General features: G+C 38.7%; 2 protein-coding genes across 2 annotated transcripts in view; one reads left to right on the forward strand and one right to left on the reverse strand.

The window, feature by feature from the left end:
- Window positions 1-27,389, reverse strand: part of LOC114364644 (uncharacterized) — an 84,303-nt gene that overhangs the window by 38,645 nt on the left and 18,269 nt on the right. The gene's annotated exons all lie outside the window — the stretch shown is intronic.
- On the forward strand, window positions 4,661-6,330 carry LOC114364645 (uncharacterized). Its single transcript, XM_028320871.1, has one exon. It carries the CDS (start codon window positions 5,241-5,243, stop codon window positions 6,123-6,125), a length of 885 nt encoding a protein of 294 aa, XP_028176672.1. The 5' UTR covers window positions 4,661-5,240; the 3' UTR covers window positions 6,126-6,330.

Raw genomic sequence — 27,389 nt, forward strand, 5'->3', positions numbered from 1 at the left:
AAAATCAGAAATCTGAAACTTTTAACAAAATGGCCGCTCACTCGGTCGCCATCTTGATTTTCTGAATTTTCGGATTTTTCCCTTAATTTGGGTCGTATAACCGACCAAACCCCATTTTTGGATTTTTTCTGCCATATCTCCTTCTGTCCGTCCTTAACTTTAAAGACACCCATGTCGAAAAAAATACTTTTCCCCGTAGCTGCCAGTGTTGCCAGGTGATCGAGATGAAAATGGTCAAATGTCATTTGTACGACCCTTTTGCAGGAAGCGTCATCCAAATTTTTGACCGGAAGTCGTTATTTCCACTTTCGACATTTTTGGACCAAATCTCCCAAAGCATGGCAACACTGGAGGAATTTCTTCACCCAAGCGACACCTCTTGACAAGACACACAAACGCCTCATACAACTCGTCTTTCCCAAATGTTGCCAACTACTCTAAAAATGTCACCTTTCCGTTTTATTTTCACTTTACAAAATTCGACAACCGTCATTCAGGACTGATTTTTCGCAGGCAACCCTATACCACCGTGTTCATAATGAAATAATCTTTATTTTTATTTAAAAGACAATGCCGGAAATTGGCGTCTTTTTTTTTTCGCGCGGCCATCGACCAATCCTTGTTTTTTGATTACAAAATAATGTAATAANTGGAATGAATGGATATAAATTCAAATAATCTAAGATGGCGAGACTCTGATTTTTACTGCAAAGACGAGCGTGTGGTTTTTCAAATAAAAGACGATATTTTCCAAAATCAAGTGTTCATATTTCGTTCACAAGATCCCACATTTATTATAATTTATGTGACATCCTAAATTTTAATCCTTACCTGAATTGCCTAATTGTTTTAATTGATATTGTTATTGCATTGTAATAAATATTTTTGACATTTAAATTCTATTGGAGGTAGATCATGTAATATTAATAATGACTATTAATAATTTAATAATAATACTGCATGACGACTAAATGTTTGCATATTGCTATGTCGATGAAACATGTTGTTCTCGTAACAAGATAATAACTGAAATGTACCATGTTTTACGCAAATAAATAATTTTGAATTTTGATGACGGAAGGCAGTGGTATAATTAATACCTTGATAGATCATTTACCGTTTGAGTTACATTTACCTGGGTATCAATATTGTGGTCCTGGAACTAAACTTCATAAACGATTACTTCAAGGCGACCGTGNCCATTTGATCAAATTATCAGACCGGTGCAAAATGCTCTATCAATTTACCTGTTTATACCTGGCAACCCGAGAGTTATGACTGGAAAAGAATAGGCAACCTAACGTTTGCATATTCTATGGGCTTCATACTTTCGATTGGTATGGAGTTTGTTTAATAGTCAAACCGATGAAATATTTAAAAAAAAATCTTTTTTTAATGATTAATTAATCATATCCTGGACTGATATTTATTAGGCAACCCTAAAGCAATATAATTATTGACATGTTAAATTGAATATAAAATATGTTTCATCAAATAAGCATCTCGGTGAAGGTCGTTGTATAGCGGGATCTTAGACTAAATAGACAGTGATGTAGAGGCCACTCTAGAAAATCAGTGTAAGCACTCGGTAACTCGCAGAGGTAGTGTACCTCATAATCCTATAGGTACATTTACTAATTCGCCGACATACGCTCATAGTTCATAACGAGGATTCCTGGAATTTCCAGATTTGTGGATAACTTGTGAAAGCATTTTCCGTAACCGGTTACTCCTAGTTGTGAAAAGGAACATCACTACCCAATATCTACTGAGAATACCGAGATATTACCGTCCCTTCCCCTCTACCCTCATTACCGGTAATGACTGTATTGTTGTAAGGGTCTTTAGCATCTTTAGTAAGCCCCGGGTGAGCTATACCATGAATTACTCGTATACAAGATTGTGTGGCATGCTTTAAACCTTATTGATGACAAACGCATAAGGGACTAAGGGCAACTTCTTTGCTTAAAGAATTAGTAAAAATAAAGAAAGCATTATGACAATTAACTTGAAGTATTATTAATGATGTCATTGACTATAATAATTTATAGGTAGTCTCTTTATGTTTACTTAATGCCAAATATTAGTTTAGTCAGCCGTTTCTTTTCCTTAATAAGGACAAGAGGTAAATTTTCTAATTCAGTTACGTCATCAAAGAATACAATTACTTTCATTATCTTTCAAACTCAACCACAAACGAACGTTAATGCTTTATAATCGCACTTTAAATTGATAATAAAATTCCAGTTTGAGTTTATCACAGATTGCCTTAATCGCCGTCTCAGGAGTTTGAGGACCGGGAATCTTTGTTGAATTGGGTCATTCGGAAACAGATGCGAGGTGGCCAATTGGGCGTTTCAATGGGTCTCATCCTCCGCCCTTCAGTTGGCTGCCAACAATGGTACACTAGGCTTTTTAAGCCCGATCTTCTTTTGTGTATCTTTTTTTTAACAGTTTACAACACATTTCTGTTGCTAAATAACATTTATTCAACTTCAAGCGAGATGTCGATACCATGTACTTGAAACATAGTAAAGTAAACAACTAAATAAACGAACTAAAGTCGCTGACATAGCCCGACGGATTAGCAAGCTGAAGTGGCAATGCGCAGGGCACATAGTACGCAGAACTGACGGCCGATGGTGTGGCAAGGTTCTGGAGTGGAGGCCGCGTACCGGAAAACGCAGCGCAGGACGTTCACCTACAAGGTGGACCAACGACATCATAAAGGTATCAGGAAGGCGCTGGACGCAGGCCGCTACCAACCGGACAACATGGAAAGCATTGGGGGAGGCCTATGTTCAGCAGTGAGCGTCCTATGGCTGAGATGATGATGATGATGATGAAAGTATACAACTACTGGTTCCATCATCCATCATCTCATCTATTCTCCACTGCAGGAACATGACCCTCCCTCTTTAGTTTATTAAAGGCAAATGAAGTATTTCTTTGTGGGTTGGTACTTTTGTTTTCCTGCTTAAGTAATATGCTCCAAAATATTAATATTCACACGTTGTTCTTAATTTTCTGCTCCGTTACTTTCCATCAATATCTATTCAAATAGGTTCGGACGGATTTAGTTCTAGACTAGTTTTAGGCACGTACCAGATAGGTTTAGGCGATATCGAATTATGTGGCCGTGGCCTTGCGGGCCAGCCTTGGGGCGCGATCAATAGCCTGCGATGGCACCTACCGTGGGATATACTGATACTGGGCAATGAGATACTTTTTGGGGGGCTCTACAAAGTCAATTACCAAAAAAATATTCTAAGCCAAGATATCGTCGTCTGTTCCTTGAGTGAAAATATAAATCACGACCACACTAACACCACTACATGGTAAACTATCTCCTGCCTGCTAAGCACAACGCTACATCTTTTAAAGCGTACACTAAACTGCCAAGGAATACCCTGCCTGTCCAGCCTCTGTGTTCCCAAAATCATACGACCCTTCTCCCTGCCTTCAGGGCGAGTGAACAGGTATCTTCTGGGTATGCTCTCTCTACCATAAATCGAATCTTCAACCCTCATCTTATAATCAAGACCAAGCCTATAAAAACCTGGATTGGCCTTCACTATGCTCAAAAAACGTGCTTAAATTTCATAAGCGTAAAGAAAGTTTGCAGAACAATATACACCAATTTGCAGCGTGCCAGCCAGCTCACATGCACATTACTTAAACGGAGACTGCGGTATAATTTAATATTTAGGTTTACCGGCACAGACTACGCTAAAAAGGTTGCAAACCCTCTTGGAGTGTTCGTTAAATCTTTGCGCAACGACCTTTCCATTATCCGGCTGTAGGTATAGCGATAAATCGTGAACTTAAACGATTTTTGTCGGTAACTCAGGAATGATGCTAGATAATGTAAAATTAACGTGGTGTTAGATACTACAGACATGTACTCTACCATATTATAGTGTGAATTTGAAGAAGATTTCACGATAAGTTATTGCTGACCGATGGATTAAATTTAAAGCGCACCTCCCCTCGAAGCACATAAAACTTTCTAATTGGAACAGGTTAATCCATGCCTCTCGATTCCATCCCATCCCATTCTGTCTGGAGAGCCAAATTACATACATCATTTTTGCTTTAAACCCAAAGGGCCTTATCACAAAAATGTTAAACGCGGAATGAATACTGGTTCAAAGTTTCATTTTCATACTAAATGTCAGTGTAAACTAGAGTTCAACAGAGTCTAACTTTTTGCAATAAGGGGAAACGGTCAAGGCTATGTTAGAACCAGACAGAAGGAAATAAAACTGTTATTCGACCCGCAACTAAAACAATCAGACGAAAATACTAGAACTTCAAAACTAAGGATCGACTTTGCTCCAAAACTCCTGGTCTATTCTAAAACTAGAAAACTATTACAAAGTAACTTCTTTTCATCAATTTGACTTATCTAATAATCGAACATCTTGATCGGGCGTGACTTTCTACCCAAAAGCACGAAAGCTTTCTATCTTCAGCGATGTATTTTCGCTTCAACTTCAAGTTCCGCCCGCGGTCTGGCGGCGTAAACTATACATAATGGGCGAACTCTAGCTGCAGTTTTCATATTAAGTTTAGTAATAAGGGAAGTAGAACAACTGCAATATTGTACCTTGCTTTAATTAACAACTGCAAATTTGCCCTTCCCCTCGGACCTCGTTCGCGAGCAGACGTCTCAATGAGTTTATTCGAATCTTTAAAATGAATTAAATTAAAGTTTTACGCGATAAATATTCGTATGGAAAAATAGGAGTGCATAAATATTGAGGAGGTTACACGCGCGGCTGAGGACATGGCGTCTCGCCTACGATTGCCATCTCCGTAAGTGGCTACCGCTGTCTCCCTGGTTGCGCCCGCTACTCATGGAAGCTACCCAAAGCATCGTAAGTACCAGGAGCACATAAACCGCAAAGAACTATTATAACACCCATCTTCCCCGGCTGTTTGCTACGAATCGCTACGGAGCCACGCCGTGCTACAATAGTGCTACGACGAAAAGTGAATCGCTACTAGGCCCCACCTACTTTCTACGTCATCGCCGCTACGCGCCCCGAGCGATCACTGCTACGGGCCTCGAATGAATATAATCTCCTGGTGCTCTCTGCGATCCTGGTATCTTGTTCGACTAAATAACAACGATTTCTTAGTGCTACAAATTCTGGGACCGTGATTATTACTGGCGCGCAACTAGTACAAGAACCTTCTGAGTATTCATAGAACCCTGGTACAGCAACGAAGCAAAAATGGACAAATCTTCCTCGGAATCCAATATAAGCTTATTAAGTGGAACCACAACAGACCTTACAACTCCTACAAATTACCCACGACAAAGATTTACTATAAAAAGGAAAAGAGATTGTGCCTGCGGTGAAGAAGTGGAAGCACTCAGGGAAGAATTTAAAGTAATGTTTCAATCTCTGATGACATCGCAAGAGAATGAGACGAAAAAAATCACCTCTACCCTTAATGAAATCCAGCAATCGAATAAAAATATTGAAAACTCTCTTGCATTTCTTGCAAGTCAAAATGAAGAACTGAAGAAGAAAGTTGACCAAATGGAGGTGCAAGCAAAAAAAGACAGAGAGGAAATAACAATATTGGAAGATAAAATTGAAGACCTACAGAGAGAAAGAAGAAAGCAACATTTGGAAATAAAAAACGTACCTAAAACTAATGACGAAGATAAAACTTCTCTAATAAATATGGTGTTGACTCTATCCAAAAACGTCGGCTACACTTTGACTAAGAATGATATAAAGGATATTTACAGGGTTAGAAGTGGTAAAAAAGATAACAAGAATACGCCCATAGTCGTTGAGACTGCTTCCACACTTATAAAAAACGACTTCATGAAGACATGCAAATCGTTCAATACGAAAAGGAAGGAAAAACTACGTGCGAAACATATGGGCTCTACAAGTAATGAGGATCAGCCAATCTTTGTTTCCGAGCATCTGACAGTGAAAGGCTCCCGCTTATTCTTTTTGGCCAGAGATTTGGCTAAATCGAAATCATACAAGTTCTGCTGGACCAGCTTCGGAAAGATTTATGTCAGAAAAGATGAAAGTTCACCTATAATACTGATCAACAATGAAGCACAGGTGCACACTCTATTGCAATCGGCATGACTAGTTTTTATTTTTATCGTACTTACTTTCAACTATTGTTAACATTACTAATGAGTGTTCACAGATTTCGTTTAAACTACTCACACAATCACACACTCACAAACACAACTTTTCACACACAAACACACTATGCTTTATATGCCAATACCTTTTTAAACAATTCATCCAAATATCTAAAATCTGTAACTGTTTTGAGATTTATAAATAAAATAAACAACCTTAACTTTTTTAAAACACTTTTTAAACGTCTAAATACGACTGATTTTAACATTCTAAACCTAAATGAATAGTACACTCGTAAACTTGCATGAAATAGACCAGATTGAAACGGCAAAAACTGTTAAATGTGACATAAACGATATATCTAAATATATGACAAAAAAGAATTCTGACCTAACAATCATAACACAAAATATTAGAAGTGTTTACAATAACTTAGATGACCTACAAATATCACTGACACAGCTTGACTTTGATATCGACATACAAGTTCTAACGGAATGTAGACTAAATCCTAACAAATCTGTACCGAATATCGCAAACTACAAATCGTTCACTACAAGTAACCACATAAACCAAGCCGACGGAGTTGTTGTGTACATAAAAAATCATCATAATGTACAAGCAAAAGAAATCATTCTCCAACATGCTTCATGTTTACAGATTATACTAAATGACATAGCAGTTATATGCATATATCGTTCCCCATCTAATGCAAATGCAGAAATCTTTATTAACTCGCTAAATGAATATCTAAACACGTTGACTAATCACAAAAATATCATAATAACTGGAGATATTAACATAAACCTTACACCAGATTCACAGGAAAAATCTCAAGATCGTAAAAATAGACTCAATTACCTTGATATGCTATCCTTTCATGGTATCTCAACTGGACATTCCCTACCCACACGGGAATCCAGCTGCTTAGACCACTTTATGCTGAAACTTGAGGCTAATAAAAAAGATGCTTTTATTTCTGTTCTTGAAACAACCGTTACTGATCACTATCTAATACTTATGAATCTTAAAAACATCAAAAACATAATAAATAATTATAAAAAAACTAAAACAGTAGTAAATTATAGTGGAGCTATACAAACATTAGAGGAAAAAGATATACAATCGATAATGCTACTCACAGATCCTAACAACATAGTCGATAAATTAATTAATGTAATAAAAGAATCTATAGACACAAACACAAACACTATTAAGATAAGTAGGAGTAAGAGAATCTGCAAACCTTGGATCACAAATGGCATTCTAAGGTGTATAAAGAACAGAAACAGAATGCAAAAAACTTTGCGTGAGAATCCCGAAAATGAGATATTAAGAATAAGCTACAGGAGATACAGAAACTATATAAATAATCTGATTAAAAAGTTAAAGCGTACTTATGAGAGAGAGGAACTAATCAAATCAAAAAATAATCCAAAAGAATTATGGAACACCATCAACAATATTGCTACCTTTAAACCTAAAAAAACCTGCAACTCAGATTTACTTAACATAAAACCTACCATTCTGGAATCGCTAAATGAAGTCAATTCCTACTTTGCAGAGGTTGGAAGTAACCTTGCAAATGAATTAAGTAAAGAACACCCAGCAGTGTCTTTTGCGGAGGTTGACTGTCGTCACCGGCGATCACTTTCTGTAAAAGATACTGTAACGAACACTTCCCCCCGATTAAATAACGATTTTTCAGAAACCCAAAGCACATCCTTTGTACTGATAGATACTGACAATGAAGAAATATATAGAGTGCTTATGAATCTTAAATCCGATAGCGCTCCGGGGTGGGACGGCATTACAACAAAGTTTTTGAAACTATCTCAAAATTTAATAATCCCAATCATTTGTCATTTAGCTAATACTTGCTTTAGACTTGGCATATTTCCTACATCGCTTAAACGAGCAATTGTAACACCTGTGCACAAGGGTGGTGACAAAGGCTGCGTCAGCAACTATCGCCCCATTTCGGTCTTAACTTCAATTTCAAAAATATTGGAAAAACTTATTAATAGTAGACTAGTAGATTTTTTAAATAATTTTAACATATTGTCCCCCTCGCAATTTGGATTTAGACANCTACCCAAAGCATCGTAAGTACCAGGAGCACATAAACCGCAAAGAACTATTATAACACCCATCTTCCCCGGCTGTTTGCTACGAATCGCTACGGAGCCACGCCGTGCTANTGTTGTTATAAATTAAAGCACTGATTTAGATAAATAGACTTTTATTTTTAACTAATATTACAAATCATTCGACCGATAAACGATACGTCAGAGCACAGAGAGAGGAGAGACTTCTAGGGGGCGCTGCTGTTTGCGTCAGTGCTCTGTGGTTTGCGTTTTACTCCAACACCCTCCCTTAAACGCAAACCCATTGCAGCGGTGAAGGCATGGTGCTTGCAGCGAGGAAGTCCTTTGGTCAATACATCAGCCACCATCTTTTCAGTGCATAGATACTCCATGTGTATTTGGCCTGCTGCAACCTTTTCTTTCACGAAGTGGTATCTGACATCTATGTGTTTGCTGCGAGCTTGATAGACATCAGAACCTGAAATGCTAATGGCACTTTGATTATCACAGTACATAGTCAAAGCCACTAAAGTATTTTGACAGATGTCCTTTTCCAATTGTTGAAGCCAGAGTGCTTCCTGCACAGCAGAAGCCAGAGACATATACTCTGCCTCGGTGCTGGAGAGGGCAACTGTTGTTTGCTTCTTTGAGTTCCAGCTTATACATGCGCCTTGAAAAATAAATAAATATCCAGTACAAGATCTTCTGTCTAAAGTGTCACTCGCCCAATCGGCGTCGCAGTAGCCAACCATGTTCTCATCATTCTTTTTGAAAGTTAATTTCATGTTCATTGTTCCTTTGAGATAACGGAACATTCTTTTCACAGCTGTCCAGTGTTGCATTGTAGGACTGTTATTGAATCTACTTGCAGTGTTCACCGCATATGTTATGTCTGGGCGTGTGCCTTGCAACAGATAAAGAAGGCAGCCAACAGCTTCTTGATAGGGAATATTCTGTAGAATTTCACTTTCATTTTCAGCCTTTTTTAATTGTGTTCCAGCTTCAAATGGTGTTGGTACTGGTTTGCAGTCAAACATTCGAAATCTGTGTAAGATTTTCTCAATATAAAGTGATTGATCCAAAGATATTTCATCTAAATCTTTACTTTGTGAAATTTTCAACCCAATACATTGTACAGCCTTGCCAAGATCCTTCATTTGAAATTTTTCTTGTAATTTTTCTTTCACAAATGATGCAGTTTTTTCATTATTGAAGAAGCAGAGTAAATCGTCAACATACACTGCTATAAGAAGAATATCATGTTCATTATTAAGTCTATAGTATATGCAAGGATCCATAATTGATCTTTTCAATCCAATCTCCAATAGTGCAGCGTTGAGCTTTTTGTTCCATTGACGACTGGCTTGTTTTAAGCCATACAGAGCTTTGTTAAGTCTGCACACTTTGTTTTCGACTTCATAACAAGGCGGCGGCGATATGAATATTTCCTCTTCAACATCTCCCTGTAGAAAAGCTGTAATAGCATCCATTTGATGGATTTCCAGTCTGTATTTTGTTGCTAAGCCAAACAAGTATCTTAATGAAGTCAAGCGGACCACAGGAGCATAAACATCGTGATAATCAATACCTTTTGTTTGTTTAAACCCCTTGATGACAAGACGAGCTTTGTATCTTACTATTTCTCCAACATCATTTCGCTTAGTTTTGAAAACCCATTTGCATGGTATTAACTTTTTGCCTGCAGGTAAGTCTACTACTGTCCAAGTGTTATTATCTAGTAATGATTGATATTCAGTATCCATAGCCATTTTCCACAGGTTAGAATCTTCTCCATTTAGTGCTTCAATGTGACTTTGTGGCTCATTATCTAAAAGACTCATGGTAGACTCAGAGTTAGAACATAAGAATGAATTAAGTTCTGTATCATTACTTTCATCCTCATGTTGTAAATTTTCTTGCAGGTTTTGTCGACGGGGTCTTAGGTTTACATGGTATGTACTTTCTGGAGAACTCAAACTATCTGAAGGTATGTAACTCTCATCTTCCAGGTCTTCGTATGTGCTTGAATCTGAGTCATTATATCTTGTTTCATTATTCAATTCTGCATTGTTAGAATTATTTTCAGGTTCAACTTGAATATGTGTACTATTAGACTCATGACAATCATTCCTCTGATTTATTTCTGCCTTATGTGTGTTTTCATTTTCATTCAATATTTTAGAATTATGATTCTGGCTTATACTGTTTTCAAGAAATACTGCATCTCTACTCATCACAACTTGTTTACTTTTCTTGTCAATGAAGCGATAACCTTTGGTGCAGTCACTGTATCCAATAAAAATCAACTCACGAGATTTGGGATCTAATTTCTGACGTTTTTCCTTTGGTATATGTACCATTGCTCGGCATCCAAATATTTTCAGGTGGCTGAGGTCAGGCTTGCATCCAGTCCAACGCTCTTCAGGAGTGACATGTGGCAGTGATCGATTTGGCGAACGGTTGACGATGTAGGCGGCAGTTGCTATGGCTTCTGCCCAATACTCCTTACCGTTTTGTTCAGGTGTGTATGGAGTACTTGTCTCATGTTTTATACCAAAATGCTTCAGACATTTATCAAACTTATGATTTTTGTATTCTGTCCCATTGTCACTTCTTAATGTTTTAATTTTACAGTCCAATTCATTTTCAGCTTTATTTTTAAATTTTATAAATTTCTCAAAAACCTCTGATTTTTGCTTAAAAAAATAGACAAACACCTTTTTGGAATAATCGTCAATAAATGTTAAAAAGTACCTTGCGCCTCCGATAGACTGGTTCTCCATTGGCCCACATACATCGCTGTGGATTAACTCCAATAATTTTGATGCTCGGGAACCTTCATGCTTGAATGGTTGTCTGGTCAGCTTGGCTTGCAGACATGGAGTACATGTCACATCTTTATTGTCTTGAGATAGTTTCACACCCAGAGTACAATTGGGGATCTTCTTCAAATCATTGAAGTTGAGATGTCCGAGTCGTTGGTGCCATATGTACCTCTTCAGCTATGACAGACATAGCCCTTCCACTGTTGCATGTTAATAATTTGTATGTATTATTCACTAGTTCCGCATTGGCCACTACATTTCCTTCCTTGTTTGTTACTGCACATCTATTTTCATTAAACTCAACTCGGTTTCCATTGGAAATTATTTTGCTCACTGACAGCAAATTTGTGGATAGACCCGGCACATATAAAACATCATTCACTTGAATGCAGTCCACAGTCCCAGTGTCTTCATTCTTGACTTGAATAGTGACTGTACCGCAGCTCTGAACACGAAGTACTGTATTGTCAGCAATTCTGATGGTATTTACAGATGGTGCTTTTTCATTCTCAAGCCAGTGGCCATGCATTGTCATGTGAGCAGATGCCCCTGAATCCACATACCAGTTGGTGCTGTCATTCAGTAAAGAAGCAGAGAAAGCAGCAACAAAACTATTCTTTGTATCTTCATTTTCCTCCTTTTTTTTATTTTTAAACCAACAATATTTGCTAACATGACCATGTTTATTACAGTTAAAACATCGGGGTCCTTTAGGCTGATTGGGTCGAGAGTAATTACTAGATTTGACATAAAAAGCAGTAGTAGTATCTGATTTAACTTCTTGTAGCAATTTGGTTTTAATCAGATCGGCACTAATCTTTATTCCACAGCTCTCAATCCCCATAATCATAGGCTTGTACTCTTCGGGGAGGCCGGCCAGCATTAAAGTGCCAAGCCACTCATCATCAACTCCGAAGCCTATGGCTCTCAACTTGTGTGCTGCTGACATTATTTTATTGATGTAATCTTCTACATTTAAACTTGAACTGAGATTTGTATTTATTAGATCTCTTAAAAGACCAACTTTACGGAGTAGGCCCGAGTCTTCAAATGCTTTAGATAACTTGTCCCATACCATTTTCGCAGTCGTGGCGTCTTGAACATGCACATAGAGCTGTGGGTCTATTGAAAGTATAATCTTGGACTTAGCTTTGATGTTTTTCTTCGTGTCTACAGAGTCCACGGAGGTTATACACTCCCACAGTTCTTCATGTTGTAGATACGCTTCCATTGCGAATTTCCACGTCGAAAAATTATCTCTTCCAGTTAGCTTTTGTATGAACAAGGTGTTCGAAGCCATATTTATTGACTTTATAGCAATACTAGCTTTCCGCCCGCGGCTTCGCCCGCGTGGAATTTTGTCTGTCACAGAAAAACAATATCGCGCGCGTATTTACTCATCGTTTAGACCAAACAAAGATTTTAAAACCAAAATCAGCTCAATCGGCCCAGTCGTTCTCGAGTTATAATCAGACTAACGAACATCAATTCATTTCTATCTTACGCAGTTTAGATTTTTTCATACATATGTTTTTTCCGCTAACTCCCGTTCCCGTGGGAATTTTACGATATCCTGTTGTACAGAAGCTTTAAATTTACTAAGGTACCTGCATGCCAAATTTCAAGCGTCTATCTTACGCAGTTTAGATTTTTTCATACATATGTTTTTTCCCGCTAACTCCCGTTCCCGTGAGAATTTTACGATATCCTGTTGTACCTAAGCTTTAAGTTTACTAAGGTACCTGCACACCAAATTTCAAGCATCTAACTTAAGTGGTTTAGATTTTTCATACAAAAGAATTTTTCCGCTAATTCCCGTTCCCGTGGGAATTTCGGGAATTCCTTTCTTAGTGCACCTGTACGGTACCTAAACTACGTCCTTTCCAAATTTCAAGTGCCTACGTTTAGCCGTTTAGGCTGTGCGTTGATCTGTCAGTCAGTCAGTCAGTTTCTCCTTTTATATATTTAGATAATAGAAGATTAGATGATAGCTAGCGGCCGCCCGCGACTTCGTACGCGTGGATCCCGTTTTACCCCCTTCATCTATCTTAAGCGGTTTAGATTTTTCTCATACAAATGTTTTTCCCGCTAACTCCCGTTCCCGTAGGAATTTTGCAATATCCTGTTGTAACTAAGCTTTAAGTTTACTAAGGTACCTGCATGCCAAATGGCAATGCCAAATTTTGTATGGAAGGTGGCGTCTTTTTTTTTTCGCGCGGCCATCGACCAAACCTTGTTTTTTGATTACAAAATAGTGTAATAAATCAAACTTACAATGACATGTATAACTCTAAACTCAGTCTGAACTGAGTTACGAGCATTAGAAGTTTGATGATTTACATACTAGATTTGCTTTTTGCGCGCAAGTTTTGTAAGAAATTGCAACAAAATATTGCGCTATTTTTTTATTGCGCTGATTCTGCTCCATACTGATGTCTGGAGCCTTTAATGGATGGTATTGTTTGTTTACACATACAATCTCAATATTTTGTTGCAATTTCTTACAAAACTTTGCGCGCAAAAAGCAAATCTAGTATGAAAATCATNCTAGCTTTCCGCCCGCGGCTTCGCCCGCGTGGAATTTTGTCTGTCACAGAAAAACTTTATCGCGCGCGTCCCTGTTTCAAAAACCGGGATAAAAACTATCCTATGTTCTTTCCCGGGACTCAAACTATCTCTATGCCAAATTTCATCAAAATCGGTTGCGAGGTTTAAGCGGGAAAGCGTAACAGACAGACAGACAGACAGACAGACAGACAGAGTTACTTTCGCATTTATAATATTAGTTGGGATTTTGTAATCAAAAAACAAAGTTTGGTCGATGGCCGCGCGAAAAAAAAAAGACGCCACCTTCCATACAAAATCTGGCATTGCCATTTCAAGCGTCTATCTTACGCAGTTTAGATTTTTTCATACATATGTTTTTTCCCGCTAACTCCCGTTCCCGTGGGAATTTCGGGAATTCCTTTCTTAGTGCACCTGTACGGTACCTAAACTACGTCCCTTCCAAATTTCAAGTGCCTACGTTTAGCCGTTTAGGCTGTGCGTTGATCTGTCAGTCAGTCAGTCAATTTCTCCTTTTATACAGGGTGTTTCTTGTNAGGCGCTTAGGTAAAATAATAGCGACGTTTTACCTAAAAATAAAACGTTTATTAAACATACTTACCTTATTCGAAGCCTTGTATAATGAGAGTAGCATCCCGTTTCCTGTTTGAGTACTAGCTATGGCGTATAATCTGCCCACGATATCACTGCTTTCCGGTTCCCGCCACTGCAATCTGTCGACACTAGCGCCACCATCGGTAGCTCGAGGCTATGATTCGAGAATTTTGTCATTGGGTGTTTTGTGTCACCAGGTAGGTATAGAAAGTTAGGCTTCGAATAAGGTAAGTATGTTTAATAAACGTTTTATTTTTAGGTAAAACGTCGCTATTAAACAATACTGTACCGTTATTCGAAGCCTTGTATAATGAGAGAAGTGTCTATTATCTCCTGGTGGCGCTATGTGAATATTCGCCAGTGTGATCGAAAGTAAAGGAAATATGAATCAGAAGATCAAACTCAAGCAAGACCATTCACACATTTATTGCCATAATAATTATTTGTATGTAACAAACATGTAATAGCATAAGTAAATGTTCAATTGCGCTTGTGAACCTTCGCAATAAAGATTTTGTTAATACTCATTAATATTTCTATTAATTAACGATGAACAGTACAAATCAGTTAATGAGTAAGTATAATAATGTACATTTGCCTTAATTGACTGTTAAAATAAAACGTCTTGGGCAATAACTTGATCCAATCTCATGGGTAAATAAAATAACAATTTTCAGCTGGAGTTGATTGTAAAATACGGACGACAGCACACCAAGATGAAAATTGTGTCTTGTGCAGTCGTAATAAATGTAACTTTACCACGAGTAATAGGTAGCTGTTATACATAAATAGTGATACCAATCAATGAACTATTATCTAAGTAATGTATATAAAAATATATGTGAACAATTACGTAACAATAATAGATTGACCCTTAGTGCATCATTCTAATTTTATGAAATAAATTATACATGCTAAGAATAGCTTAGGCAGGTAATGAATATAATCTGTGTACATACAGAATATAATTAATAAGTTGCACCTTCGGGCTTCTAAACAATCAGCTAATCATTCATAGGCACAAATAGATGGGTAACAGATCGACTATTTGCTGGTATAGCAGCGATTTCACGTTGATAATACTTTGCAAACGTATTGGACGATCTCCAATTTGCTCTCGACATTATATCGTCTAACCGGTAGTTTTCTGTCCAGCTTTTCGATGCCACTGCAGATCTCACGCTTCCCGGTGTTGTAGTTATTCCAGCTTCCTCGAGGAATTTCTTAACCCAGCCTCCGATTATTGCACGGGTGGCCGGTCTAGGATTTCCCGTTAAAGTTACAAACAGGCTGTCAGATTCAGCTAGGCGCCGTCTCTCGTGGGATGTCATAACCAGCTTTTTAATCCAGTGTACCGGACATAGAGATTTATTGTTCTGGTTAGCTAGCAACTTCCAGTTTGATTGCTGGAAGTTATGGGAGTCTGTTTTGGACCCAAAAACTGGTTTCATGATAATACAATCGTCTTCTTCTTTGTAATGTTCCGGCGATATTCGTAAGAGGGTGAGATCATGTACTCGCCTTCCCGAGCAGAGTAGTAGAATAGTTGCCGTACATTTGCAAATATCCAGTAGACTTGATGCATCAGGGTTCTTGTCATTCAGGTAGCGAATTAGGATGTCGGTATTCCAGATTGGTGGCTTTTTCGGTTTTGGAGTGGCCAGCGCGATTGCTTTGAGGACATGCCTGACCAGACAATGTGAGCTTAGCCTTTCCTGGCAGTCTGGGTTAGAAAAGGTAGAGACTACCGATTTGTGCACCAAAATCGTGCTCATCGAGAGCTTTTCTACTTGATGAAGGTCGGCAAGGAACTGTGCTAAATCCGATCCGGTTGGATTTAGATGGTCGATACCCTTGTTTTTCGCCCATTTGACCCATCTGCTCCATGCAGGGCGGTAGGTGTTCAGTGTTGACTTTCGCCAACTAGACAGTAAAGGGGCTTTTTGTTCCTTTGACCAATTTGTCAGGTATTGGCTCCCCCATGACATTTCCAAACTTCTAATGTCATTTCTGATGCCTTCGACGGTGGCAGTCCTGTCGTTATGTCGATCAACACTGCGTTCAGGTCCTTGATGGTGAACGGGGGTCCGAGAGCCCGGTTTTTGAGATCTGGTCTCCAAAATGTGTTCTTCCACCGAGGGACTATCAAGAGAAAGGTCCCTTTCGCGTTGTTTAAGTGCGCCAGGACTCTTGGGATGAGATGTGGAGGTGGAAAGACCCAAGCGAGGTGAAAACTCCATTCCCAGCTGAACGCATCGTAGTATGTCGCGTTGCTGTCTTTGCGGTCGAGTGTGCAATACTTTTGCACCACATGGGCTCGTTGGGATGCAAAAAGATCTACTGCCGGTTCTCCCCACTTGGTGAAAATCTTTTGCGTGATCCTTGGTAGAAGATGCCACTCTGGAGACGGCTTTTTTCTGGATAAGCGATCGGCGTCGCAATTGTAGTTGCCGGGGATGTGATGGATGGTCATGTGAATGCGGAATTGGTCCAAGATTTGAAATGCTGTTCTGGTTAATTTCATTAGGGCCCCAGATTTGGTTCCCCCTTCGTGGCGAAGATAGGACACCACAGTGCGATTGTCGCATTTAATCAGGAGGGATTTTGAGCTCAGGTGCTGAGCTTGTTCTCTTAAGACGTTGATGATGGCAGTCATTTCCTTCGAGTTGCAATGGAGACGTTGCTGATTTGGGCTCCATGTTCCTTGAAGGTTTTGATCGTTTAACTTCGCTCCCCAGCCCGTATCGCTGGCATCTGTCGTCAGGTAATGCGTTGGTGGGGGGGAGTGGATGAGGGAGTTTGTCTCGCAGTGCGACTCCCACCATTCGAGTTCCTGCCTCGTGTCCTCGGCAAGTATCCCGCTCCTCGTTGACTGAGCTCTCAACATTTTGTTGCACATGGCTTGTAGAGCTCGATAGTGCAGGCGTCCCCGTTTTATGACGAAACTTGAAAAGTTCATCAGACCGGTTAGAGACCGCAATTCCTCTACCGTGGCTTTTCCTTTCCTCAGGAGGCCTCTTATTTGAGTCTTCAACTTGAGCGCAAGTCTGTCCGGGAGATATTTGATGTTTTTTCCCGGGTCCCATATAACGCCCAGGAATTCTATGACCTGTTGCGGCGTGAGGATCGACTTCCCCGTGTTTATAGTCCAGCCCAAGTACTCCAATAAGTCTATTGCTTGTTTTATTTGGTCTTGTAATAGGCTTGGGTCCTGATTTACCAAGAGGAAGTCGTCCAGGTAGACAAGGATGCGAATGCCGCAATCCCTCAGTTTTTCTGCCACCCAATTCGTCAGTGTTGCGAATGATCTTGGTGCCGACGAGAGACCGAATGGCAGGCAAGTCATTTGAAGGAGTTTGTTGGCGTATATGAGTCGCAAGAAACGCCTGTGCGATTTTCCTATCGCCAGATGAAAATATGCTTGATGGAAATCGATTTTTGCCATCCAGTCGTTGGGTTGCAAGAATTGCGGTACCCTTTGAACATTTACTAGCCTGAACCTTCCTTGATAAACGAATTTGTTCGGTTTTTTCAGATTGAATATGGGCCTTGACGTGCCGTCGCCTTTGGGACAAAGAAAAATCGTCGAAATGAAGCTGGGAGTGAGCTCCGCCGCTTCTAGAACACCTTGAGACATCATTTTTCTGATTATGTTCGATGTTTCCGCCGAGCGAGGCGTTTGGTGTTGAAATTTCGGAACGCCTAATGGCGGTTTGCTTTTGAATGGTATTCGATATCCTTTTAACATTTTGAGGATGTGGGGCGGCGCCCCCATGTCCTCCCAGCGTGAGTAAAAAAGGCGAAGTTGTCCGGCACGAAATGACCGAGTTGAGTCAGTTTCGTCTTCGGTTATCTCTCCTATCCCGGCGGGATGAGGGAGAGTGTGCCTTAGCCCCTCGGTTTTTATCGTTGCGATTACCTGATTGTTTATTTTTGCCCCGAAGGGAAGCTTGGTGTCTCGATTGCGCTGGGGTGTGCGTTGGTCTTTTACTTGGGGCTTTCTTTTGGCTCTGGGCGCGGGAAGAATTCCCTGGATCGTTCCGCGGAGCGGAGTTGCGATCCTTGTTGTTTTGCCAAAAAATCTTGTGGACACCTCCAACTTTTTCCAGCGTGGAGCTGAACTGCTCTGCGACAAATAAGTTGGTAGCCGATGGCGGTATCCTGCGCAGAGCTGTTTTATGCACAGGATCTCTGACCAAGGAAAGTATGTTTTCCCTTCGTTGTTGTATTAGTTCGGCTCTGTGACCGCAAACTAGTTGCATGGTGTTGTTAGCTGCGTCACTATAGCTGCCTTTTGAAACAATGTCGTTTAGCTTGTTGAATATATCCGGAAAGGATATGCATTCGTTAGCATTATCGTTAACCCATGTTAAGAACGAGTTCAGTTCGTTTTCCAAAGCCTCACGTTGTTTGAGTAATGCGTAGGTTAGACTTGCAAAGGCTTTTTCCATACTGACAGCAAATTTCGAATTTTCGAATCGTTTTACCTCGTCATTCGGATCTAAATTAACAAATCCCGGAAAATGTAGACAAGATCTTTGAACATCCGAATAACGTACGTCACTACAGCTCGAAAGTTCGAAGTGTTGAAGCGACATTAACTTTTCGAGCATATCTACTATCAGGTGTGCTAGGAACGGAAGGTTCCTTAATCTTTGTGTTAATTGAAAAGTCTAATTTCGCACTACTAGTAGACGGTTTAGGACTATTATGAACAGGCAACTCGTCATAAAGTATACCGCTAACATTTGGGTCGACGAGGTCGTCCTCTCGATTACCGCTGATGGGTGTAGAGGAACGAGCCATTCGTTGCTTGAGTGCCTTTACATCACTGATTAATTGATTTAATAAATCGGTACTCACACGCGTATCCCGCCGGTTTTTGCGTTTCTTCCGACGTCTGTTACTGTCGCTGATAGATGAACTTGAACTTGAGTAAAAGCTGTTCTCCGATTCTGAACTCAATGTCCTTGTCCGTTTCCTCTTTCTACTCGACGTACCCGCAGATATGTCCCCTCCGATGCTCTCCGTACACGCGGGCAGATTCTGCTCACTCATCCTGAAAATATTACACCTCTAACGGAGCAGACCGTTAGAGATTCTAATGTTAAAAATAGATAACACTATTTTATTTTTATTAAAAAGTGTGAGGTAGATTGAAGTCAATCCATCTCCGAACGGTAACACCGTTAATTCGCAGAAGTAAAATATGCATGAAAATAAAGTGAGTATCACGATTATTCATGATAAATCGCTAAATATCGTTGAAACAAGCAGACAGTGGTGACTGAGTTTGTTGCGGCGCTTCTTCTCAGCACTTGCCAAATGTTTGTCTCGAAGCGCTGGTAGGGCAAAAAAAGAATGAGACATGTATAGGCTCCTTAAGAGCATTTGACGATTTGCAAGAACTAATTTAATTAGTCTAAACAAATAAAGATAATTTTGATTTGATTTTGATTTGATTTGATTTGAAATCATTGCGATTTTCAAAAATTTTCGGTTTGCGAGAAAATGTTTAAAGGTACTTACACTTTATGCCGATAATATTTCACCGAAATAAAAGAAGAAATAATTATTTCAATACCACAACTAGTACCAGTGAGATGGCCCCGAACTAGCGGAGCTAATTCTGTGACCGTCTCGGTCGGGAACTAAAACGCCAAATGACAAAATTCTCGAATCATAGCCTCGAGCTACCGATGGTGGCGCTAGTGTCGACAGATTGCAGTGGCGGGAACCGGAAAGCAGTGATATCGTGGGCAGATTATACGCCATAGCTAGTACTCAAACAGGAAACGGGATGCTACTCTCATTATACAAGGCTTCGAATAACGGTACAGTACTGTTTAATAAAATAATTCAACTTTCCCTTAATACTTACNTGCTTAGGAGTAGGACGATAATTCTTTAAATATTATAAGTACAAATAGACCAACAGTTGTATTCTTTCATGTTTTTAAGGTGGGCTGACTGTTTAGGTCTTTTTAGGTTGCCTATATGGTAACCTGTTTTTTGTAGGGAATATTATTTTACACTAGACATGAAGAATATGGTCTCAAACTCTCAATGTACTGCCTACCTTCAGTGGTGGTAACATCAAGGTAATAATTAGTTAACTAAAAAGCAAGAAATAAGTAAAATTTTATAAAAAAAATAAAACCGACTCCAAAAAACCTACACTNTTATGGCCTGGGGGGAGGGGCAAGCCTTACCCAGCTTCTGGCCTGGGGGGAGGGGGAGGGGTAATCATACCCAACTTCTGGCCGAGGGGGAAGTCATGCCCAGCTTATGACCTGGGGAGAGGAGGGGGGCGAGGGAGTCATACCCAGCTTCTAGGCTAAGATTAAATAGATTTCCAGGAGGGAGCAGCTGTCCTTTCCTGCAGCAGCTGGCCCGCCCATGGGAACGNGTAATCCACATTTCATACAATACGGCAATTTTCTTAGTTTTCCTTAAAAATCCGGCAATTTTAGAATTAGAATACGGCAACCCTAAATTTATCAGGAACAACACTGACATGTTATTATATGCAAAAACATAGGTAATAGAGCAATACGAGTTAACTAGCTAGAATGTACAAATTGTGGCAAATTTTACTCCACGCTCCACGTGACTGAACTGTTCGATATCCAGCTAAACATTATGGTATATCAAGTTCTATTTTACAACAAAAACGGATAATTTGATGTGCAGTCGAATTTACATGACATTATTAGCGTGCCTTTGTTCCCAAATAACTAAATTAAATTGCTCGTTAATTACAGCCATTCGGTTACGCTAATAAATCGGATTACAAATTGAGTACACGGGATTTAATTTAATTTTCTGTATCATAGGGGATTACATTATACGGTAGACTGACGAACGTGATGAAATCATTATAGACAACAAACATACATCAAAAATCCACACTTTGTAGAGATTGTACACCTTGTTATTATAAAAACTCAAAATCAATTGAGAACATTTAACTGGTTGAACCTTTTCAACCGACTTCAAAAAAGGAGGAGGTTCTCAATTCGACCCGTATGTTTTTTTTTTCTATGTTTGTTACGCGATAACTCCGCCAATGAGGATCAGTACTGTTGTAGAAAATTCAATAAAACTAGTATCTACGTTAATCTTTAAGACATAAGAAAGATATATCTTTTTGAATTATCCAAATCGGACCATTACTTACGAAGATATTAAGTAATAAACATAGGCCGTTTTTGCCGCTAAAAGTCAACGTACGCAGGGCCGCGTGACGTCATTATATCCGAATCGAGCGCAGCCGGCGTACTAAACCCCCAAGGGTGGAAAATTGGGGATGAACTTTTTTATACGCAATATCTCCGCCGATTATAAATCAATTTGAACGATTATTTTTTTGTTGAATAGGTATTATCAAAAGGGTGGTTTCATGCTAATTTGAAGAAAATATTTCACCCCCAAGGGTGGAAAATTGGGGATGAACTTTTTTATACGCAATATTTTTAATTTTTAGTTTTTTTTTGTGTTCACGCATTTGAAGTCGGTTTTTTTTTTTTTAAGTTAATTATTATTCATCACAAAGATTTCCCTGGTGGAATATAAGCTAGCTGAAAAGATACCAGCGATATTGAAGGTTTAATAAATAAGTTTTTTAGGCATAAACATGTCATAAGACATTAGACTATATGACAGTAGTCGTTTGATGACATGACATTCTACTAACTAGGAAAATATGACTCACAATTTTCCAAAGACATAACCGAATTTTCTCCACTTTACCGTCAAAGTTAAAGGCGTTCATAAACATTTTACAGCGCGAAGATAAATTACATTTACGGCGGTCACGATACGACGAAGCGATAAATGCAAGGGCCTGAACGGATCCATTTTACCTTTGAAGCTAGCTTTAGTACTTTTTCTTTAAACGTTAGGTGGAACTTTAGACTTTGAAGAGTCGGAATATGCTAATCCTTTGGGGACTCAATTGAACCATTATTGTCGTTTTTTCTCTCTTTCTACAAAAAATATACGTTCTTATGAAGCTAAACAATTCCAAATCCTTTATTAGTATGTAGGCCCTTGTCAGGCAGGGCACTAGTACAAGTGGCGGAATAAACTCAGTCATTTTTGTCATCTTATTTATTACAGTAAATACGCTGGATGCGGGCGGCGCAGGACCGTTCTTTGTGGAAATCCTTGGGGGAGGAGGACGTCTTTCGGCTGAAGCGAACTAACGAACAAAATACCATTTACAAGAAATTTAATAAATGCGATCTAGGCAGGTAAAGTCCATTAAATGGACACAAATTTTGTGTTATCGTTCAAAATTCAAACCGCTAAATGTAAAATTAATTACTTAATCCAAGCACACTGGTTCTTGAGCTATAATTGGAACAGCTATCAATCGATCCGATCGGGTATACCCTCGCTACTTTGCATAATATCCACCGAACCAATTTAGCAAAAAAGCAGCCCTCGACAATTTGTCATAAAAAGAAAGAATATAATATTTATGCTAATGTTATTCGATGGGCTGAGTTAGAATGGGTGCCTTTGTTTATTGATATCATAGTCGGATAACGTTATAATACATAGTACTTCCTAAAAGTGAATTAAGATTTGAAAATGAAAATTTGATTGTAACAATAAAAAAAATGAACCTTTATTACTTGTGATGTAATTCTTAAACTAAAACCAACTTAGTGGAAAACTGATTCATGCTACTAATAACCCCGCATTCGTAGATTTCTGTTCAACAATTTGAATAAATAATATCTGAAATAGTAGCTCGCTTTCTATTATAAGATATGCAGGTATTATTAGGGTTAGTCTCTATCGTCGCTTCTGTTCTGTATTTTCAGGTGTCTCTTTTTCACTCATGCCGGGATTTAGCTTTGAGTGAAAGAAATTAATAGTTACGAAAATACGTTAACGTTATAGAGATGATCCCTTATATCCGAACAAAGCACCAATTTAACATCTTTCAAATATAAATATAAATTAATACAGTCATATATCCCGTCCAAATACCGACGTAATTCAGTCTAGCAACGTTCAAATTCGACCCGCTGGCCTGTCGATCGCAGGGGACATGCTCTGATAAACCGAGACGAATATACCGATACATACCGCCGATATGTGCCGCCGCCATTACCTTGATGACTTTATCGTTAACGGCGAGTCATTCAACAACACTATTAATGAAGCGACGAGTAATTGAGAATGGGTTGGCCTGATCAAATATTTATGGCGAGAGCATTATTGGTTGATTGTTTTGAATTTGGGTATGGCATCAATCAATCTTAGAGACATAAATGACATGGCAATGCTTATTAATCTAAATAATAATATGAACTTCATTCTATAGGAAAAACACTGTGCTTTTGACTGCTTAATAGCTAGAAAAAGTTAACTGGTCTGTCGCAAAAATAAACTTTCGTATTTATGAAACATGCCGAATTTCAATATCGGTGCATGGAAACCTGTCTGGAACAAACATGCTAGTCAGCCGGAAAACTATCTGTGGAGCTTCGGAAACAAAACATCTATTCGAGGCATCAAAACAAACAGTAGACTGTAGATATTGCAAAAGAGCACCTATCACAACTAGTATAAGGTGCTACAGTTAAGTTTGATTTGCCATCGTAAAGTATACTTAATTCATTTCATAATTTCAGCTCCAAGACGTCCACTGCTGAACTGAATGGTTTCTAGATTTCTAGACTGGTTGAGGCTTGCATCCAGCGCCTTTATAAGGTCGTCTCTCCTTATACTTATTTACTTATATCTTTGACGAACATTTTAATTTAATAACCAATCCAGGCCTTTTCAAGGCGCGAATAGGCACTTACAAGGCTGACATGTATCATATTAGACTGCATCTCACTTAACATCAGGTGCGATTGCGGTGAAATACCTGCCTTGTTCTGTACAAAAAAAACTTTTCTATCCATTTCTTTTACAAGGTACTTCACCGAGCAGCTCAGAATTCTGAAGGTTTGCAATACACGAGAGTGATAAAGTATCAGTGACGTACACATTTCCTTCGTGTAACCGTCACATAGCTCCCCGGGGACACCGTCATAAAGTGTATCTTTAACTTCCTGCGGAGATAGGAACGACAGGGTACCGACGACGCAGACATGCTGAAAATCTTTGTTCGCCAAGTTATTCGATATTCATCCTTAGCATTTGTAAACTTTTTACATACATATTTTTCTATAAGGAATAGAGATCTGGATTTGATTTTGATTAGATTCAATTCTAATATTGATATAATATTATTATGGTGGTGACATTTCCAAAAGACAAAAGCTCGGTTTTTCACAATTTCAGGAACATTTGCTATTAAGAAAACCGATTTTTAATCGAGACCAATTACGATAAACATAATAAGAGAATTGATTGCAAGATTATACCTATCATGTTTGTTTACACTTACTTTTACTTTTCTAAATTTTTTTAATATTAAACTGTAGGTGTGCACTATTTACTGCCTAATTTTCAGTCATTATTTTGTGCTTCTTAAACGCAAGAATCTGGACAAACTCACTATAAATGTTACCTTCCCATGAAACCATTAAGGCATTAACCCTTTCATTTCAGACAACATCGCCTAGTCATTCCACAGCCTATTCAGGAAGGGTTTATATGCGTACATTTCTAGCATATTTCCAGATAACGCACATGAATTTATACTCAAGTAGGAATATGGTATGCTAACTTAAACAGTCTCTTGAATCAGTGTCTGAGAGCCTTTGACTTCATATTTCATACAGCCCATTCAGCTTAACTTTCTCAGCGAGTCAAGACAGTAATTTTAAGGGTATAAAGTAATTTATTTCCCGCAAATAGGTTTTAAAAGCGCTTTTAATAAATGAAGACTTGAAGTATTATCATCATCATCATTTCAGCCATAGGACGTCCACTGCTGTCAAAGTATTATGGTAACTAAATAGTCGTCGTTTCAGAAGTATTGCCTGTGTTTTTGTGAATTCATCGGTAAAAACTGCTGCATAGTGTTAAGTAAACGTGTAATTATTGTTTATGTTTACAAATATGTAGAGTCAAAGTAAGTCTTTCGTCTTCACTACAAATGACCATCTATACTAATATTATAAAGCTGAAGAGTTTGTTTGTTTGTTTACTTGAACGCGCTAATTTCAGGAACTAAAAGTCCGATTTGAAAATTCTTTCAGTGTTAGATAGCCCATTTATTGAGGAAGGCTATAGGCTATATACAATCACGCTACGAGTAATGTAGAGCAAAAATGAAAAATGTTGCGAAATGGGTTTTCACGCGTACGAAGACGCGGGCACAGCTAGTGTATTAGATATAGCGTATTTATTGCAATTAATGAGTCATGATCTAGCCATAGCTTCAAAGGATTAGCAGTCATTAACTCTACATTCCTGCCTATAAATCCTCCCCCGGTCGGAGGGCGCCCTTCATAACATAATGTCATGCACCCCGTCATACATTCGCAGTATTGCTGACTCATCGGCCGACCCTCCGCCGGGGTTGACTGATGTGGAAGGTTCCGTTTATAGCATTTTTACGACATTTTGATAGTGCTAAGTGGTATGGAGATTTGGGTATACATTTTAAGGGAACCCTAGCTAGCTATTACATAGCTAAGTACATAACGTAAAAATCGTCATGTAATAAGTATCTACTTATAGCTGTTATGCTTTTCAAGGCGAGTGTGAATAGGCTCTTAAAGGGCAGATATGTATCATCCTTAGCCTGCATCTCACTCACTTAACAACAGGTGCGGTTGCGGTCAAATACCAGCTTTGTTCTGCATGTCATTTTTTATGAAGTAGAAAAGTCAATCAAAGCACCATCAGAAAATAAAGAGTGACTGCCGAGACACTAGACACAAAAAATATTGTTCGAGGCTCACCAGTGAGCCTTGTGGCATCCAACGTGTATGGTGTAACTCCGTTGAAAATATGTCTATTAATCAAAAGTACATCAAAGATCAACACCATTATTTGGGTTTTTCAGGAATTTTGGAAATATACATCCATTGATATTTAAATCATTCAGCCGTCTGTTTGCACAACTGTGTATGGCCTGAATGATAACAAACGCTGTAGTAACTTTTGTTGAATCTTGTTTATGCATGATAATGTGAACAAAAGAAAACACTTGTCGCTTTTGCTTCACAATAAGTAAACAATGAAACAAACGACAAGGCTGTTATCCTTGAATAATTTAGCAACAATCAACAGATTTTCTGCCAAAACATCGTTGATGATGTGCCTTCTAATGAAAATAGGAAAATAACTTCAATGTAACACAAAACAATATTATGATCTGCGGAAAGTTTAAAGCCATGAATGTTTGGTGCTGCTGAAACGTTAGCACATACAGGGTGGAAACGATAAGTGATCTCACTCGATTATTTCTAAACTACACAAGATATCGAAAAACTGGTAACTGATCTTGAAAGTGCTTCACGAGCTCTTTCTAACGGTATCAGTAATAGGTTACAGAATTAACTGGATCTATTCGAAAATTCGATGTTTTCAGCCTCCATACTAAATGTATGCCAGTCACACAATATTAAAAGTGTTGATTTTTTTTATTAAATAATAAACACTTAAAATGAACTCGTAAATTGCATTCTTATTTAAAATTATTCATGGAAAACATTGGTTCTAGGCTTTACTTGCTATAATATTATCAAGACATGAGTGCCATGACTGTGGCAGTACTAAATGTATGGAAGTCGGAAACATTGAATTTTCAGATAGATGCAGTTTATTTTGTAACTTATTATTGGTACCGTTGAATAGAGCTCATGAAGCACTTTTAGGATCAGTAACCAGTTTTTCGATATCTTGCATAGTTTAGAAATAATCGAGTGAGATCACTTATCGTTTCCACCCTGTATAATCTATAGTGTACTACGAAAGAACACTATAGACTCTAAGTAAAGATGGATTTTTAAATCAAGAGACCTTTTACTTGTAAACGAAGTAGCACAACTCAGCTTAATCAGCTATCATATGCATTGTCATGTACCTATTAAGTAGGAAGAGCAAAAAATGCCTCTTCATTACAACTACTTAGTTGATGCATCGTCGTCCATATGCAATCACCATTCAGTTAAATGAACAAATCGGTATATCCTCGTGGTGCAAGTAAACTAGTGCAATTTACCCGAAGGCACGCCCACCTGCAAGGTGGTGATTCTGCAGTACTATAC

This window comes from Ostrinia furnacalis, unplaced genomic scaffold, assembly GCF_004193835.3.
Source record: "Ostrinia furnacalis isolate ACB-3 unplaced genomic scaffold, ASM419383v2 OfSCF7454, whole genome shotgun sequence".
In the NCBI taxonomy this organism is placed as follows: Eukaryota; Metazoa; Arthropoda; class Insecta; order Lepidoptera; family Crambidae; genus Ostrinia; species Ostrinia furnacalis.

Excerpts from the sequence above, each read along its gene's own strand:
- LOC114364645 (XM_028320871.1), top strand. The coding sequence starts at position 5,241 with ATGGACAAATCTTCCTCGGAATCCAATATAAGCTTATTAAGTGGAACC.